The sequence below is a fragment of the Myodes glareolus genome, chromosome 23 (genome assembly GCF_982192425.1).
Source record: "Myodes glareolus chromosome 23, mMyoGla1.1, whole genome shotgun sequence".
NCBI classification, from domain to species: domain Eukaryota; kingdom Metazoa; phylum Chordata; class Mammalia; order Rodentia; family Cricetidae; genus Myodes; species Myodes glareolus.
The window spans coordinates 14,257,266-14,277,496 of NC_142048.1; the positions used below are offsets into that span (position 1 = coordinate 14,257,266).

General features: G+C 38.8%; 1 protein-coding gene across 5 annotated transcripts in view; it reads right to left on the bottom strand.

The window, feature by feature from the left end:
• The window catches only part of Nek1 (NIMA related kinase 1), a 122,691-nt gene that overhangs the window by 71,910 nt on the left and 30,550 nt on the right, over positions 1-20,231 (bottom strand). For 3 of the 5 annotated variants that reach the window (XM_048455725.3, XM_048455723.3, XM_087901089.1), the window contains exons 12-16: positions 14,220-14,279; positions 13,461-13,520; positions 13,328-13,375; positions 13,098-13,172; positions 2,385-2,548 (exon numbers count right to left, since the gene is read on the bottom strand). In XM_048455725.3, the coding sequence (XP_048311682.3) occupies positions 2,385-2,548; positions 13,098-13,172; positions 13,328-13,375; positions 13,461-13,520; positions 14,220-14,279 (407 nt within the window). The remainder of the gene's footprint in view (positions 1-2,384; positions 2,549-13,097; positions 13,173-13,327; positions 13,376-13,460; positions 13,521-14,219; positions 14,280-20,231) is intronic. The other 2 variants (XM_048455726.3, XM_048455724.3) reach the window with 1 other exon arrangement.

Sequence of the window (20,231 nt, forward strand, 5' to 3'; positions counted from 1 at the left end):
TCCATATACATATTATGAAAAGTCTAAAATCAACCATCATTTTTAATTTAGAAAATCAGAGTGAGAAAAGCCATTAAATAAAAAGAAAATAGATGGATGATAATAATTAATGTAATTGGGTGTGATGGAACATGCCTGTAATCAAGAACTCAGGAAATAGAGGCAAAAAGATCAGAAGTTCAAGGGTAGTCTCATGGGACCCGACAGTAACAAACAGAGAAAGTCAACAGATTAAAAAAAGACCCAGTAATCCCAAAAACTGGTTATTTGAAAGAATGAAATAATTCATTAAGTCATCAATAAGGTGAAGAATAAGAGACACAAATTATTAATGTCTAATATATAAAAGGGATATTGGTATAGCTCCAGAGACAATAAAATAGTAAAGAAGTACACTCATAAATATAAAGACAAAAATCCTCAATAAAAATAGAGAATTAAACACAACAATAAATAAAAACAAAACACAATTCACTTCAGCCACATAAGGCTGGTTAAACATATAAAAAATCTAGTATATCAACCAACTAAATAAGAAACATGTGATCATATTGATAATTTTTTGAAGTATCTATAAAATTAAATATTCATTTAGGAAAAAAATTGAAGAAAACTTAAAAGAATTCTATAATTTCATAACCAAAAGTTGGCATAATATATTAGCTTTGTTTGTTTGTTTGAAACAGGATATTGTCTGGAACTTTCTATGTAGACCAGGCTGGCTTCAAACTCAAGAGATTAATCTGTCTATACCTCCAAAAAGCTGAGGTTAAAGTTGTGCGTCCCCATGCCTAGCCAGGTAGCATAGTACTTAGTGATGAGAAGCATGGATCAGGGTGTTTGTTTCTTGCCAATGTTTGTCAGCGTATTAGGGTACTATCTAATATCACAACAAAGTACTATCTAATGTAGGAAAGAAAATATGTACATATTAAGAAAGGAGAAATAAGATTGATTTTGTTCACAAATGACATGATTGTCTAAAAAGAAAAGAAAAACAATTTCTGAACTGAGAGATCACAGCAAGGGTACAGAATACACGATCGGCACACATCAGCCAACTGCTTGCCTATGCATCAGCAATAAGCAAGTGAAAGTTGATATTAAAGTACTTTACCATTTACATTAGCAATCCCTAAAATAAAATTGTAGAAATAAATTTAATAATACACAATTTCACACCTAAGCCTTCTGCAAACAATTTATAATGTAATCATAATGCTATTTTACATTTATTTTTCCCATAACCTTTCTATAGAATGAACGAAGAGACCGACATGTTATGCAAGCTCTCTATCATTAAGCTATATCCCCTCTAATACAGTTGTAAGATATACTCAATATATTTTAATTATTATAACAAAGAAACAAATCAAACATTCTTTTTATAGCACTTTAAAAATATAAGAAAAGTACAAAGTTTCTCTGTGGTTTTGGAGCCTGTCCTGGAACTAGCTCTTGTAGACCAGCCTGGCCTCGAACTCACAGAGATCCACCTGCCTCTGCCACCCAAGTGCTGGGATTAAAGGCGTGCGCCACCACCACCTGGCTCAAAAGGATAATTAAAAATTCATCGTGTGACCTGCTCTTCTGTAACTCACCAGAAAGTTTTATAGAATGGGAATTTCTAAGAAAACACATATGCACACTTAAAAGAAAAAAAATACACAAAGTACAGCTATTGCCAATTATCATCAAGTTAATTCAATGGAAAAATCTGATGAAAAGGATCATGAAGAGATATAAATAGCAGATGAACGTGAAGAGGAAACGTTTTAAGACAATAAAGAGAAAAGTGGGAATGAGGAAAAGACAAAAAATAGATATGCTTTGGAGTTTTATGAAAAGTGTGATTCTATTTAAATTTATGCTGTGATTTATTCAAAGCAAGTGGATGAAATTATTATAACCATATGCTGGCAGAAAGTTATCACATGCTCCTTTGAACAATGTGTCCTGTCTAAACATTAAAATAAGCCACAATAATCAGGCCAAAGTGAAAAGCTACACATTTGTCACAATGTAATCAAGGGTCAAATTTGCACTTGAAGATTTATAATATCTGGGAAATAAAAAAATGTTCTGTGTAAACACTGGAAAAACATCGACAAATGTAGATATGATAAAAGACAGACGTACACACAGGATGAATGCATGGATCATCACAATCCAATCTGTTTGTACTGGCTTGTGTAGGCATGGCCTTCAGCTTTTTCAAAGCTTCCCTAATGGCATCAGCATCGGGGAAATGGTGATGACCTGCAGCCACATTGGAAAATCCTGGACGAAGTCCTAGTGGATCTCCTCTGGCGATAAAAACTCACAACAACTTTCACTACGTTCTCTGAAGCAAAGCACCACAGCTTCAGCAGAGCACAGCCTACCTTTCCGGAAGCCGGCGCCCATATACGTCTCCTTTCCATTGCATTTCATTATCTTCTGCTCTCAGTCGCTGCATTTGATCAAAAATGGCATGGTAATGTTCATAGTGCCCTCGAGAAGAACAAGGTGACGGAGAGACAGCCCCTCCACTGCCAAAAAAGGGAGTCTGGGGATTAAACAGAGAACTCTTACATGCCATGTTTATCTCGTAGGGCCTGAGAGGCCTGAGCCATCCTTAAAAGAAAAAGTCAATTTCAATGCTTAACTTTAAAAATAGCGATTACCTAGTTTTAACATATTAATAAAAACATAGCCAAAAGTAAAATGTTTTCCTACATAAACAATCAGTGTTCTAGAAGAAGTCTTGCTACTAACAGCAAAGAATAACAATGTGGCAAATAAAAACATTAAGATATCACTAAATTCATAGAAATATGGAAAAATCTAAATTATGAAGCCTTTGAACTGTTTACATTCTACATTTTATGATTCAGTTCTATGAAAATTAAATATGCGGTTTAGAAGTCAAGATGAATTTGATTATGTCACAGTTAAAAATCTTATTCAACAAAATATGTGACTTTTGATATACTCCAAATCTATTCTTCTATTCAAGTAGATATGAAGGTGAATACATGACTTAAATATATTTTATATGCATACAAAAGAGGAAAAAATATATCTACTCTTAGTATTTTTCAAAGAAGTTGAACAAAACACAAAGTAAAGCAGCATTCCAGTCTTATGGTGAATGAACAAAGGGTGAAGCAGTTACACTCTGAAGTAAAGAGATTCACAAACTAGAAAAAAAAAATGGCCACAGGTAAAAATCTATTTTAAAGTCTTGGAGAAAGATTACTTAACCTAGTTTTGATAATAAGGTAAAAAGAAAAACAGAAGAGAGTCAAGGTAACTAAAAGTATACATGTGTTTGTGTGCATGCTGCCCTAGGGAGAGGAAGGACGCAGGATCACAACACAGCTGCACGGAGGAGAAGCAGAGCATTAGACACCGACACAGAAGGGTGTTAGAGCTAAGCACTATTGGGCCTGGGGAGAATGAACTCATGAAACAAACAACAATAAGCATTTCTAAATTGTCCAGTGAACTTAACATTTTAAGGTCATTAAGTCAATCCTACACACATAAGCAGGAATGAGAGACAAAAGCAGAAAAACTGGTTAGCGGGCTGCTGTATAACAGTAAGGCAAGAAAACAAGAAAAGATGTCGATGGAAAGATAAATGCTGAACAGACTTGTAGATTCTCTGCAGAAATGAACAAATGATAAAGGTAAAAATCTAAGGACTCAAGACAGAACTCCTAGTAAAGAAAGCAGCTAGCCATGGCTAAGAGATGAATGTAAATCAAGAGTGCAATGCTATAGAAATTATTATTATTAGTAGTAGTAGTTTGTTTGTTTTATGAGACAGACTTTCTCTGTGTAGTTTTGGAACCTATCCTGGAACCTGCTTTGTAGACCAGGCTGGCCTCAAACTCACAGAGAACTGCCTGCCTCTGTCTCCTGAGTGCTGGGATTAAAGGTGTGCATGACTGGCCAGTTACTAAAGAAATTTGGTGGAAGAAAAGAGAAAAATCAATGATCTCACATGTAGAGGTTAACAGTACTAAAGTCAAGAGAGAAAAGTTGAAGGGCTACCTTTCAAAAATACTCATAATAGAACAGGTAGGTGGTGGTGGCACACACCTTTAATCCCAGCACTCTGAAGGCTAAGGCAGGCAGTTCTCTTGTGAGTTTGAGGCCAGTCTGGTCTACAAAGTAAGTTTTCAGATAGCCAGGGCTACACGGAGAAACCCTGCCTTAACCCCTCCGCCCAGCAAAAAAAAAAAAAAAAAAAAAAAAAAAAAAAAAAAAACTAATATTAGAATCTAATAAAATAAGCTTCTGGGAAGTCCAATGAGAGGAGATTTGTCTTAACATCTTGATACTGTACATATATGAGAAAGTATATTTTTTATGAGAAAGTATATTTTAAAAACCAGTTCAAGAGAAGTTAATAAAAGGCATTAAAATAACAAAATAAAAGTTGGTAGAAATCAGAAAGATAATTAAGTGGGAAGTTCCATCACAAGTTCTTCTCATACATCCTCAAAATCTGTGTTGTAAGAGACTAGAGACATGGCTCAGGGAGTAAGAGAGCATTCTACCCTCCCAGAGGACCGGAGTTTGCATCCCATCACTGTACAAGGGGCTCAGAACCACAAAAATATCTAACACCCTCTTTAGGTCTCCACCCACAAACTCACCTCCTATATGCACATACACAGGTATGAAAATTTTTAAAAAATGTTCACTGTAAGAGTCAGAATTCAGGCTGGAGAGATGGCTCAGAGGTTAAGAGCACTGACTGTTTGCTCTTCTAGAGTGTAATTCCCAGAAACCACAGGTGGCTCACAACCATCTATAATGAGATCTGGTGCCCTCTTCTAGGTGCAGGCATACACACAGGCAGAACACTGTACTGTATACATATTAAATAAATCTTTTTTTCAAAAGTCAGAATTCTGCTAAAAGGTGGTCACAGCTTCTACAAAACTGACACTCAGTTCAATGGTAAGATCTTGAGTTCAATGGTAAGATCTTGAGTAAGATCTTGATTTTAAATGAATCTAATACATCTTTCTAGTAAAGTGAAAGTAGGGAAACATCTCTGCAGAAGTCTATACGAAATGTCAAAATGCTGTGTTAAATCCTGGAGCAACACACTCTAAAAATCACCTTTACTGAGGCACAGCTCATAAACAATAAAATTTACCTATTACAAGAACAGGTTGACAAATGTTCTGAATATTTTATTTTGTGTTTGTAATTTGTGTGTCTATGTGCTATGGAGCATGTGCAGAGGTCAGAGGACAACACACAGGAGTCAGTTTTCTCCTTCCACTATGTGGATCCCAACTCAGGTCATCGGGACCGGTGGTGAGTACTTCACACACAGTTGGCTAAATCGATGAATGTGCTTACTCATCACCATTACTGCAGGACAGAGCCTTCAAGCTCCTGCAGTCACGGTGCAGATTTGCATGCAGATTCTACCTTGAATCTTCTTAAAGGCAACAAGTATTCATTTTACTTTTCTAGTGCTAATTTTATTTTTTTTAAAGGTGTTTTAATTGAAATAGAACTACATTACTTCCCTCCTCTCCAGCCACGATTCCTCTCCAAAGGTGATGGCTTCTTTTTCTTTATTGTTTTGTGTGTGTGTGTGTGTGTGTGTGTGTGTGTGTGTGTGTGTATACATGTTTGTGTTCAGCTTCTGCTGTTGTGTGCATATTGTGTCTGGGCTGACCTCTCTACATTGGACAATCAATAAGGGGGCTCATCTCCGGGAGGGGCTAATTCTCTTTCTTCCAGCAGTCAATAGCTGCCTGTAATTCTATGTCTTGGGGTGAGACTCCACAAAACTTCTCTCCTTCCACATTAATAAGTACACTGGCATTGATATTGCCATTGTTTTGGCCTTATTTATACAGCCATTTCTAGGACAGACAGTCTACCATGAATCTTAATCCTCCTGCTTCTAATAATGTTCTCCAGTAGTAAGTTTAAGGCCAGCCTGATTACATGAAACCCTGTCTCAAACGGAACAAGACAAAACAAAACCAAGCAAACAAAACTACTCCAAAACCAAACAAACAAAAAAGCCAGAAGCAGCCGAGAAGTACTGGATTTTGCAATGTCCAATAAAGATACTTATTTATACTATCGAGTATCACTGTCTGTACATAATAAAATTACTAATTTTGCATTATCTTAATTTTCAGTTTTAATTCATCTCTCCTTTGTGAATTTCCTTAGTTTGACTCACATTACACTGTAACTCCAGGTCCTTAGCAACTATGCAGAAAGCAAACAGCCCGACAGAGTAAATAATTTAAACTTAGGAATAGGTACAGACAAGAACAGAGTTGACTTGTATTGTGGAAGAATTACAGAATTCTACAAAGTAAAATAAACATCATCAAAGACATAGTACCTAACTATTCACAAATGCTGCTACATTACCAAACAAGACTTATAAAATTCATCATCTTGCCAGGTGGTGGTGGTGTACTCCTTTAATCTCAGCACTCGGGAGTCAGAAGCAGGCGCTTCTCAGTTCGAGGTCAGCCTGGTCTACAAAATGAGTTGCAGGACAGCCAGATATACACAGAGAAACCCTGTCTTGAGAAACCAAAAAGCAAACAAAACTTTATCATCTTATAAGAGCCACAGTGCTGAGGCTGGAGAGATGACTCAGTGATTAAGAGCACTGACTGCTCTTCCAGTGGACCCGGGTTCAATTCCCAGCACCCATATGGCAGCTCACAACTGTCTGCAATTCTTGTTTCAGGGGACCTGACACCCATGGCAAAACATCAATGCATATAAAATAAAAATAAATAAAATTTAAAAAAAGAGCCACAATGCCACATTATCAGAATGTTGCAGGCATTATTGGAACAGGGGCTCAGCTGGCTGAGGTGGAGGGTGAAATACTTCACTATGGTTTTGTCAAGGGGTATGGAAAATGGGGCTGGAGAATTCACTCAACAATTAGAAGAACTTGTTGCTTTTGCAAAAGTCCTGGGTTCGATTCAGTTCCCACATGGTGGCTCAAAACCAACCGTAACTCTAGTTCCAGAGGATGTGACACCTGCTTCAGATTTCTGTGGTCAACAGAATGCATGAGGTGCACATACGTACATGCAGGCAAAACACTCTCACACATAAAAACAAAACACATCTAAAAAAGTTGTTCTTAAAGGAGTAAGTAAGCAACCATCAAAATCTCAATACTGACAGTAAATTTGGTACAAAAATATTGAATAAGAATCCTGAACCTACAGTTAAATACAAGTTAGGCTAATTTTTAACCAAAGACAAAATTCTGAATTATTTCTTAATGACCAGGAAGTAGTAAGTGCTACTCAGATAAAACTGAATTACTTAAAACACTATGTAATTTCTACTATAGCAGACATTGGGAAAAAAAGATTCTTACTGAACTACTGATATGTGATGTGAAAACATCTCAAAGGAGAGAAAAACATAAGTTGAAAACAGTACATATACCTAGGTAAAACAAAAACAAAAACAAACAAAAAATGATTCTTTGTCCACATTATAACTTTGATAAGAAACATCAATGGTAAGCAAGCCATTATGATAGCCACCAATCGCCTGATTCAACACTGAGAGGCTAATGGGGGCACACAGGTGAATAAACAGTTTAATTGCAAGCTAAGCAACAGCTGGCTCACTGTCATAGCAAAAATGATAATTCAAAGGAAAAGCAAAAAAACATCACAAACTAAGCAACTTAAACTAATATCTATTTAATAGGTCCTAAGTTCACTAACTTAGATAGGTATATGGTTTAAGATATGTATATTTAGCTGTCCGCCAAGGCTACATTTGTATCTGAGGCTCAGGACCTCAGACTTCACTGGTTCTAGGGAGTTCATTTCTTGTGTTTTCATAATTAAGGATACATTCCCCTTAGTTAGATTACTGTTATTGAAATTACAGGGTTGGAGCCTCTGGAAGGGCTTATAATGGGATAGTGGACGGGCTTGTGTGGAGAGCTGAAAGCAGCTCCTATAAGGGGTGGGCAAGGAGAGAAAAAGAGGGAAGCCAGGAATGCAGGAAGCCAGCTATTCCCAGGAATAACATCTCCTCTTTTGTAGAAGGGACTGCAAGGGACTGGATTCGGTTTTTTTTCTTTTTTTTCTTTTTTTTTCTGTCTAGGGTAATAGCTTTTTGGGTTGGGGTAATAGTTAATTCCAAGTAAATGACCTGAGAGGTAGACAGTTGGACCTTAGAAGGTGAAACTCTATAGCCCTTTTGGGACAAGAAATTTAAAAGAGCAATCAGTTTGGCTGATCTCTAAAGACGGACTGCAAAGTAAAATATCATCTACATACTGTATGAGTTTAGACTTAGGGAGAGACAATGAGAGTAGATCAGAAGCTAAAGACTGACCAAATAGGTGTGGGCTGTCCTGAAATCCCTGGGGAAGGACGGTCTAGGTGAGCGGTGTGGAGAGGTGAGAAAAAAAAAAACATTCTTGAGAACTAGAACTGAGAAGTAGGAGGTTCCTGGTGGGGTAATGAAAAGAAGTGTGTAAGGATTAGGCACTGCAGGATGAAGAGGGACCACTGCAGAATTAATGAGCCAGAGGTCTTGAACCAGGCAATAGGTTCATTAGGGTTTGTTTTTTGGTTTTTTTTTTTTTTTTTTTTTTTTTTTTTTTTTTCTAAGTATAGAGGTGTTAAAAGAAGAAGAGGTGGGGCGAAGTAGCTTTTTCCTTAGAAGGTCAGAGATGATAGGCTTAAGTCCCCTAAGGCTCTGGAATGAGAGAGGGTACTGAGCTTGGGTAATGTACCTGATAGAATCCTGTAATTGGATGACAATGGAAAAATGGTGTTTAGCAACAGAGGGGATTTGGGTGTCCCAGACTTGGGGTCCACCTGAGAGACTGGCAAAGGAAATGAGACATTGGAGCTGGGAGGTTGGGAGGCTAGGAGGAGGGGAGCTGTTGGTGAGTCTGGGGTGAGGTGAGTGGAAGGAGCAAAAGAAATGGAAGCTCCCACTTTTGCTAAAATATCTTTTCCCATAAGAGGTACCAGGCAGTTTGGCTAGACTAAAATGAATGAATGAGATAAATACCCCTAAAGATACAATTAAGTAGTAGGGTCTGATGAGGTGGATAAGGCTGTCTCCATACCCCAACAATAGAGAAACTAGGAGACATAGGTTCCCCCAAAATCCCTCAGTACCAAGAATGTGGCTCAAGTATCCAAGGGAAAGGAGATGGGCAGGCCTGATACTAAGGTATTTACCCGTGGCTCCCTATTACAGATGACGGTTGTGGTCGGGTCAAAGGAGCCCAGGAAGCCTCAATCTTTCATGGCCAGACATAGGTCAGTTTGGGAACTGTCTGTGTTTGATGTCTCCATGTCACAATGCACACGAGGACAACTGACTGACCAATGCCCTTCCTTATGGCACCTTGGACACGGTCTCGTGGGGCCAATACAAGGATTAGGACACGTCTGGGCCCAATGCCCAGTTTTACCACATCTGACACATGGGCCTAGCGACTCTTGAGCCCCCGGGGCAAGGGAGCGGCAGGGGCAGCACGGTCAGTCGGCTCGGCTATCACCCGACATTTGTGATTATGGGTTTTATCACTCCTTGCATGTTACACCTTAAAGGCCAACTTTAAGACAGCTGTGGAGTCAAAGGGCCTGTCTCAAAATGCCTAAATTTAGCCCTAATGTCAGGGAAGCTCTGAGAAAAAAAAAAAAGTGGGTCATAAGGAACTGTCTGCTCTCTGGGGTCTGCCCTCTGGGGTCTCTGAATCTAGCTTAGTATACTGTAACAGAGCTTTAGGGAGGCTTCTAAAAATGCAGACCCATTTTCCTTCATATCCTGAATAACCTCTAGGAGTTTATCATAGTTTACCAGCTTGAGGGCAGCCTTAGGGAGACCCGCCAGAAGGCAAGTCATAAACAGGTCTTTATCTAAAATACTACCTGGGGTGTTAAAATCCCAGTGAGGAACCCACTGGGGACTGCCTGGGGGGGGTGCTGCTGCGTTAGTGTGCTGACCCTCATCTGCATGGACTCTGGCCTGCTCCCAAACTCACCTGCACTCCTCAGGAAGTAGGATCATAAAAATATCATGAAAGGCGAGACTATGTAAGATTGGGTAATGTATTGGAATTGTTTTATGAATGATGTTTTTGTTCTACGTGAGAGTTCTGAGAGCGTGAAAGAAACATACTTTTACTAGTCTGTCTACACTTGATGTAGGACTTGGCGTAGGAGGTTCTTCTATGTGTTGTTTTCATTGGTTAAAGAAACTGTCTTGGCCTTTTGATAGGGCAGAACTTAGACAGGTGGGGAAAAGAGAACTGAATGAGGGGAGAAAGAAGGCAGGCAGAGAGAGACGCCATGAAGCTGCCAGGTCAGACATGCTGAATCTTTTAGCCACGGCCTCGTGGTGTTACACAGATTATCAGAAATGGGTTAAATCAAGATGTGAGAATTAGCCAGTAAGAGGCTAGACATAATGGGCCAGGCAGGGATTTAATTAATACAATTTCTGTGTGATTATTTAGGGTGTAAGCAAGCTAGCTGGGCAGGGCGAAAAGCAGGCCCTCTCACACAACATACACTGGCTACCTCTCGCAACATGAGAACTGTAGCCGGCTAGCTTTGGTCAGGGTTGGGTTCCTTAGCAGCATGTGAGTGCATGAGAGGAGGGGTAAAGGTGGATGCCAGAGTTGGGCGACTGCCACGGTGCAGCACCAGAGAGGAGGAAGGGTCTGGTGAGGCGATGGAGTAGTTGGTGGTGGGGTGGGGGTATAAGAGAGAACTGAAGAGGTAGAAGTGTCTGTCTGCTCAGGTCGGAAAGGTGGAAGTTCGTTAGCAGGGTCCAGAGCTGAATCGGGGTGTTCCTCCAGCTTAGATGGCAGATCCAGAAACATGTGAGCAGGTGAAGAGCTTGTAAGGACAGGGGGCTTAGAACTTAGATATAAAAGGCTTGGATATAAGAAAACTACTTCCAGCTGCGTGTGCACTGACAATCATTAGAAAGTTCCCGGGAATACCGGGATCAAAGGTGCAGTTAGGTGGCCACTTAGGTTATTATCTAAAGGGCACTTAGGCCTTTTTTTGGAGCAAAGACAGACAAGAGTGGGAATCTGTAAGTAAGACATTAAGCATTAGGGTTTTAGGGTCTCTAAAAGACATGCCAGGGGGGAGGGTGAACTGATAACTTTTGAGGGTTTGTTTTCCATGGCTAAAAATGTGAGAACGGCAAAAACCCAAAGGCAACTAATCAGACATCTCAGGAATAGCACGTGGGTTGAGAATTAGGCCAGGATGATTTCAAGACCCACAGGTACAGGAATCGGGGTCAGACAGGACCGACCACTCTGGGTGGCCGAATGGTGGCGGTGCTAGGACCACTTTCGAGTGGCAGCCCAAGGAAAAAAACCCGAACAGTGGCGACAGGACCACTTTCAACTGCTCCGAACAGCAGCGGTGCCAAATCTCAGTTTTTAGCTGCGGGGAGCAACCAGAGATGGATGCCAGCGAAGGGATCAACCGTAGTCATGAAGGCTGTGGTTGGGACACTCCCCCCATTTCTAGGAATAGCAAAGGGTTGCTGGGAGCTCAAGCAACCTCAGTTCCTCAGTCAGGTCCTCAGTTCGGAGAAAAGGTTAAGATGACACGAAGAAAAACACGCTGATTGAAGCCGCTGGTGTGCGTAAAAGTTGGCAACCAGCAGACTGTAAAAGTAAATGTGGATTGTTGTGGAGAAAGCCAGCCCAGGATCCCAGTCTCAGGCGAGAGGGCCGGAGAGTCTATGGAGTCTCGGCACCGATGAAATTACGGAAAACACACCACAAAATCCACTTTAAGAGTTTATTAAGAGAAAGATACGGTCACAGGGTTGAGAAAGTTGGTGCTGGGAGAGGGTGTGGAGGGGCATGTCCAGCTTTTAAAGACGCCTAGCGCATGCGCACAAGGGCTTACATGGCTGCTTCATGCGTGGTTGCGTCATGTAGGTCACTTAAGGGCTATGTAAAGTGCCTGAGCATTTGTTGGCACATGTGCGGCCCTGGAACCCGGAAGTTACAGCCAGAGTGCTGGGTGAGGAAACCATACAGTCATAATCCAGAAGTCATCCATGCTTTCTTGCCATGTCTGTGTTTGCTGCCTTTCAGGCCAGCAGTGGTAGACTTCCCTATACTTCTTTTCCCGTTCCTGTCTACTCCGACAAAGTAATTGTGGGAGTGTTCATTTATCACATAACATAATCTAATCAAAGGAGCCATTAAGTACAACTGTATTTATAGCTCAAGAGAAGAGAATACAAGGGAGGGGGAATCCCATAGATTGTTTCAGGATTCAGGTTACCAGTATAAGTTAGGTGGTATTTTTTGAAAACAATGGGGAAGTAGAAGCCTCTGACAGAACAAAGATGGGTAAAGACATTTCTATCTGCGCCCCAGTAGAAAAGCTCTAGGCACTGAAAATAAACTCAGAAAAGTTAATTTGCCCAAGGATACAGAGTCAGATTTGCCCAAAGGGAATGTGTGAATTAAAGAATCTAGGTAAATGGCTATTTAGGCAATTGGTTATCTAGGTTAATGAATGGAGGCAGAGGTGCAGGTGGAAAAAAAAAAGGAGGGGTGCTAGACAGTAGAGAGGAGCCCGAGTGCAAAGAGACGAGAACCAGCAGGCTCCATACGCTTGCGAAGTTAGCTCTGTTGCTTAGCAGAAGTAGGGCAGAAGAGTACCGCAGTGGGTGACTACTACCAGCTTGGACAGTCTGACAGTGGCCAATTAAGAAAACCTGAGAACTTAATTTTCAAGATTACATGGAAAACTTATAACGAGAATTATCTGATTTTGTATTTGATTTGAGAGTTCCCTAAAAGAAACTGCATTACAGTCTTAACACGAAAATTTTTACTTTTATAAATGTCACATATTAATTAATTATTATATATCAAATACACACAGGTAAGGAATAAATCATAATACACGTTACAAAATTCTATGTAAACATTATCCGTATACCAAGAAAACAAAGTAGCCAGCAATACAGATTTAGCCAGCGATACAGATTGTAAAGAACAAGGTGAAACGGAGACAAACAAGAGGAGTTTAGCTCCATCGGTATCAGATGCCTACCTTCACTTCACCGCTTCCACCAGCCCTTAACACATTCCTCCAGCCTTGTTCCCTGGCCCTATTTATTCTCTCCAACTTTTGGAGAAAGAGAAATAAACAGAATACCATTTCAACTACTTAATACAAAACATACAGAATACATTTAACAATAAAATTAAAATTAGTGTACTTCCTTTAAAACTACATGTGTGGGGAGGGCAGAGTTACACTGAGGAGATGGAGTCTCTTACCCGTTGCTTCTCTTGCCTCTTCACCTGCTCCGCCTTCAGGAAACTAATCTGTAACATTTTAGACACATTCTCAGAACCCAAGTCTTACCATCTACATGTGGGCAAAGGGAGAAAAACAAGAGCAAAAAGCTACCTGATCCTTCTGCTTCTTCTCTTTCTCAATAAATTCCAACTTTCTCTTCTTTGCTGCTTCCTTAAACAAAAAAACCACTTCTATCAATAATTTCTACCTTTTTATATTTTCAACCAGAAAGTATATCAACAGAAGAGGTATACTCAAAGAGATGAGGAAAACCAAAGGATGAACAAAATAAAGTATTTGTTTGAAAGACACAAAGCAGAAAGGTCTGGAGGCTATAACACTGCTCTCACTGTGGGGCGTGATCCCTGCAAATCAACTGACTTTGCCATGGGGGTCACCTAAGACCATCAGAAAACACATATATATTACAATTCATAACAGTAGCAAAATTACAGTTACAAAGTAACAAGGAGGCTGGAGCGATGGCTCAGAGGTTAAGAGCATTGCCTGCTCTTCCAAAGGTCCTAAGTTCAATTCCCAGCAACCACATGGTGGCTCACAATCATCAGTAATGAGGTCTGGTGCCCTCTTCTGGCCTTCAGGCATACACGCAGAAAGAATATTGTACACATAATAAATACATATTTAAAAATAAAAAAGAAAGAACATTGTATACATAATAAATATTTAAAAAAAAGTAACAAGGAAAGTAATTTGATGGTTGGGGATCACCACAAGATGAGGAACTGTACTCAAGGGTCACAGGATTAGGAAAGTTGAGAACCAGGGATCTATAATGTTAGTGGATTTTGCTGTTGTCTAAGAACTGTTTTGTGAAGCTTTGAAATAAGCAGATATATGTCTTTATACCTCAAAGATTTTCTTCCTTTCTTCTCCAGAACTCATTTTCTTCGCTGGAATTTGATATGGCTGTATAAAAAACAAAGCTACAAATTAGATAAAGATTTAAGACACTCTTTGGAAATCACAAACTTCAGGAAGTTTAGGTAAGGAAAGGTAAACAGTCATAACTTTACAGTGCACTGACCTAGTACAGACGCTACCCGCTGATGTGCCTTATATTAAAGTTTAGGTAAGGAAAGGTAAAGCGACACAGTCATAACTTTACAATGCACTGACCTAACACAGACACTCCCCGCTGACGTGCCTTATATTAAACAACCTGGAAGACGACTCTCAAACCATCAACTACTTTTCTCTACACACAGGTATTTTTTAAAGATTTTATTTCATGAGAATTTCAAATATGTATATAGTATATTATGATCATGTACACTCCCCAATTCTCACCTCCAACATGCCCCCAACTGTAGCACAACAATAAAAACCCAGAGACAGATATTGGGGATCAACCTGAAGATCAGAAAAGCAAAAGAGCCACCCACTGGCTCTCAACTCTACCTAAGTGGCGATTCTGCCTCCAGGAATCTCAGAACGAGACTGCACTGCGCCCGAGAGCTGTCTCCTGCTGTCTTATGTTCCTCTCTAGTGCTGGGATTAAAGGCATGCACCACTACTGCCCATTTTCTATGGCAAACCAGTATGGCTACCGCGGTTAAAGGTGTGTGTCACCACTGCCTGGTCTGTAAGGCTGGCCAGAATGGCTGCTTTACTCTCTGATCTTCAGATAAGCGTTATTTATTAAAATACAAATGAAATATCACTACACCCAACCATGATTTTGATCATGCACACTCCTTTCCAACTCTCCCCACTAACTCCTCCTAGATTCCTCAACACTTACACCTCTAAATTACCCGTCCTTTTGGTTTTTATAATTGAGTCCAATTGTCCATATATGCATACGTGTGGGGCTATCCAATGAAGCATCAGCAATATATTAGGGACACACACCCTAAGAAAAGTGACTCCCTCCTCCAGCACCCATTAACTTTCTAGTATTACCTCATGGGGTCTCATGAGCTACTCCCCCAATGGATATTAATTTTAAGCATTCTAATACTATGATGAAACATCACTTCAAAAGTCAAATAACAAATTTTTCTTAAAAAATAAATTGCACAATATATGTTCACTACATAAAATTCAAATAACAATAAAAATTTATAGCTGCTTCATACTTGGAGGTAACCCATATCAATATTTTTATGAGTATCATTCTAAACATTTTTATAAACTTACATACATAAATATATAAAGCCATAATTTTACCTTTTCTGTTTATAAAATATTTTATTTGATAGTATTTTTACTATCAAAATACTTAGTATATAGTACTAAGTATTTTTAGTAATGTCTTGACAATTCCACATCATGGCAATAATTTACTATTATTGATAATAAATCAACAAGGAAATAGTCCAGAATTAATTCATTTATCCATTATTCTGAGATAGATTTTGGGTTGATTTTTAAGTTTTCCTATTCTACATTCTGTAAGAAACTTTCTCCCATATACCTTTTTGGCTCATACTCAAATATTCCAGAAGACCAATTAAAAAAAAAGAAGTAGAATTAAAAAGTAACATCATAATTTATATTTTGAGAACTCTGCCTTCCCCAAAGGCTGGACCAATTTATTTTCCACCAAAGACTATAGAAAACACAGATTTTCACGTGAATTGTCCATCTCTCTTAATTTCTGCTCCTTAAAAAGGCTAAGAATATTTCCTTTACATACTTACTGTTCACATAATCTCAGATAAACTCTTGGTCTATCATGTTTATTATAGCTATTTTCTTATGTTTAGCTTTTACTTATTCTTTTACTGCACTAAAGTTTATAATTATAAATCAGCTACAACTCTATTTTCCTTTATGGTATATGTTAATACTATAGGGCTAAAAAAGACATTTTATTTTTACTAAGCATTCTTATTAAACTATTCTTCATTTTGACACCTTTCACAGTTAAACTCTACGTGGCTATTAGCACTAGTCTCCAAATTTGTACACCACAAAAAATCAAATGAGTAAGTAGTATCAATGTTAATGAACTAGTGGTGGCACACACCTACAATCTTAACTTTCAGGAAAATAAATTCAAGGACAACCTTAGAGACTGAAGAAAAAAATGGGGAAGAAAGACTAATGTAATAAGCGCTTTGTGGCATAAATGACTAGCTTTTAAATTCCCGTTATTGTGTGTGTACAGGGTATGCAGGCTTCTGTGTAGCAGGGAGGACAACACTACAGTTGGTGTTCTTCCCTCCCCCCCTCATGTGGGCTGCAGTGATCAAGGCAGGCTGGCAGGCTTTTGTTGTAAGCACCCTCCTCCTTTACCTGATGAGTGAGTCTCAGCCCTAGGAAATATCCTTAGCCCAAGAGGAAGAGGTTTAAGAGGTAATTATGTGGAAGCAAAGATGAGGTTCCTCTTTGATCTTCTCTATCACCTTACATAGAGACTCAAGTATTTATGGAATAAAATTCCAAGCTATTCCTCTGAGAGTATCTGGGTGTTTTCAGAATGTTTTCTCTATACTAAAGAGATAAAAAGAAACACCATACTAAGGAAATGGTTTTGTTTTCTGTCACTCAAAAAAACAAAAGCAAAAATGAACCCAATCACTGAGTTGTGTTCATGGAGCTCCCTCTGGTGGCTTCAAGAAAAACAACAAAAACCCCTAACAACGAGAACAACAAAACTACATGTACTAGATTAAATTTATCTAAATAAACATGATATTACTATATTAAGATATTTAAGCACATCTGAATATAAAAATATGTTATATTTGTTGGGGGAATATTCTTTAATTTAAAAAAGAATCATTCAAGAAGACAACAGGCATTTATTTAAAATCTCAGCGGGTGTGCCAGCTTTTCAGGAGCACAGGAAGAGCAAGCATTCAAGCTGAGCTGAGCAGACAGCGAAACCCTGCTTCAAAAAACTAAAACACTTCAGAAACTGTGGTTTCTTTTTATTCCATTCCCTTGTTATGACCTTGATAATTTTCTTATCTATTTGATTGCAATGCTCTTACTTTTTTCTATCTACATTTGTGGGGGAGGTCCTTCTGTCTGTGTTGCCTTTCTTGGTTAATGAATAAAGAAACAGCCTTGGCCAGTTGATAGGACAGAAATTAAGTAGGTGGGGAAGATGGAACTGAATGCTGGGAGAAAGAGAGGCGGAGGGAGGCCATCGATCCTAAGCCAGAGTCAGATGCAGAACCTTGCCGGTAGGTCACAAACATGTGGCAATACACAGATTAGTAGAAATGGGTTAAATTAAGATGTAAGAGTTAGCCAATAAGAAGGTAGAGCTAATGGGCCAAGCCATGATTTAATTAGTACTGTTTCTGTGTGGTTATTTCGGGGCTAAGCTAGCTGGGCGGCCAAGGACAAACATGCGGCCTTCCTGTTACATTAAGTTTTCATAAATTTTATTTTTATTCTTTTATTGTTGCAAAATATACACTATAAAATCATGTTTTTCTATTTTAAGTGTCTGCTCTGTCATTATGCAAGCTTGCTCTGCTGGACATTGAATTTGTGTGACTTTAATGTTTTAAAATAAGTCATGGCACATTCTAAGTACTGACTACTATCTAATTTTCAGTGGATTGGCTTAAAAATCATTTAAAAAATAATAAAAAAATTTAAAAAGTAACAACCTTGTGTAAACCCTTCTGGTTTTAGGCAGCTATCATCTGAATCACTTTTCCATTACTTAGAATATGAGAGGTGGAGTCTATCATTTTGAATATTAAGAGCAAAAATCCAAAACTACCATTTACACTGACTATTAACTGGAAATAAAAGAACAATTAAGAAAGCACATTACTTGATTCCATCAGCAATGAGAAAACACTGATTATACACTTGAATTCTTTTCTGTCCTGGTCAAAGGTGAGGACTTTCTACCATGCCATGGATTCATTTCACCATTTCCTTCATTCTCAGAATAGTGGGTGGCCAAGGGACAAAAACAACTTTCATTTTAGAAGTTCACCCAAGTGTGTATTCCTTTCTGTGACTATTCTATGTGGTATCTACCTAATCACATAAACAGAAGTATGTCGCTGGGCGGTGGTGGTAAAGGTTTAATCCCAGGGAGGGAGAGGCAGGTGGATTCTGTGGGTTTGTAGCCTGGTCTACAGAACGAGTTCCAGGGAAAGCTCAAAAGCTACACAGAAAAACCCTGTCTCCAAAGAGAAAAAGATAACGAGTGCCTCTCTCACTCCATGGCCAACATTAGTTTAGCTCCAAGAATCAGAGACGTCATGCATGTCTATATTACAATTGTTAAACATGTTGCAAATGTAAACACCATTTGGAATGAACAGTGTCTTGAAAATTATCTATGAATTAATATTTTTAAAAACCTATTTAGAAGACATGAAAAATGTAATGAAATTTTGGTATGGAACATAAATTTTTTAAAGCGTATTTGTAGCAATGAAGTCAACTGATTTCATATCAAAATATGATACAATCATAATGATAATACATAAAAATATACAGAATTCAGTTAAAGAAACACACTGGATACCGAAGTGTGTTTCTTCCTTCTTTTATTCTTCATAAGTTGTTAAAAGCACACTATGTCAATTTCAAAATACTTGATGGGAAAAAGGACATCATGATTACACTACGATAACTTCAGGTACCAACCTGCTTCACTAGAAACCAAATTAGGTAAGTATGCAAATAATCTATTTCAAAAGCAGTGTTTTATTTATTACACCGTAGTAAAATAGTTACTGTAAAGCATTAACAATAAACCTCTAGATGGGGAAATGACTCAGAAGGTACGGTTCCTACCTAAGTTTGGTCTTGGTAAGTTCACAACACTCACATAAAAGCCGGCCTTTCCGGTGTTCATCTGTACCCACAGGAGCTGTTGGCTGTGAACCTAGTCACAGTAGTGAGCTCCTGGGTTTCTGAGAGACCACATCTCAAAAAATAAAGTGAAGCGTGACAGAAAGCACCCGAGGTTGATGGCTGGCCACTTGTATATATATACATATATATATATATATACACACATGGAAAAAATATCTCAAAGAACACTTGTTTACTTGTGCCTGAAAGTGTTTTTATCTGTCCTTTCACCCTATTTAGTATGGTTAGAAAATAAAGGGTATTGCTTTCCTGATAGAAATTTAATCTATTCAATCATTTATTCATTAAAGAAAAAACAATTTTGTGCAAACATGTATATCAAGGCCCTTCACTTCAAAGAGATCACACTCCAACAAGCGTAACAATAAAAAGACACACACAAGGTACAGAAGAAGTGCTAAGGAAGCCTGTCCTATTTCTGTTTGGGAGGGCAGGAGATACAAAAGATAAAAAAAGGTGGCATTTCTTATCTGCCATTGGTCAGTGGAAACTTTAAATACAAATGCCACTGCTGCCACATGTCCTGATGTCCCTGGCCATGATGCCAGTATTCTATTTGTTAATCTAGAAGCTAAAGTTAAAGCACTCATCACAGACAAGTGGCTCCTTTATTTAGCTGCCCCTCCCGCCTGGCTTTTGTTTCCACAGTAGAACTGTAGGAGGTGAGGGCGTTAGCATGTGACCTCATTTTACTTAGCAAGGGCTTATAACACAACAGTGCAGTACAGATGTGAGTTGTGCCTACAAAGGGCAAGGGAAAAAAACACTCAAGAGGAGGAGAGAGAACAGATCAAACAAACAAAGGACAAAGTGCACAGGAAGCATAGTCAGGATCTGGTGAGGTCCAATTTAGCTGATCTGCAGAGAACCTTGGAGCACCACAGCAGAGGAGAGCAATAGAAAAGGGGGGGGGGGATCTTGAGAGGTTTTATCACCTAAGCATGAGCATGGAATTTATGTGGCAAGGCAAGACTTTGCCACTAAATGTTTTTTTCATGGACACAGTATATAAGTTTTAATTCAATGAGCCTGTTTCTAATGATCCTCTAATGATTT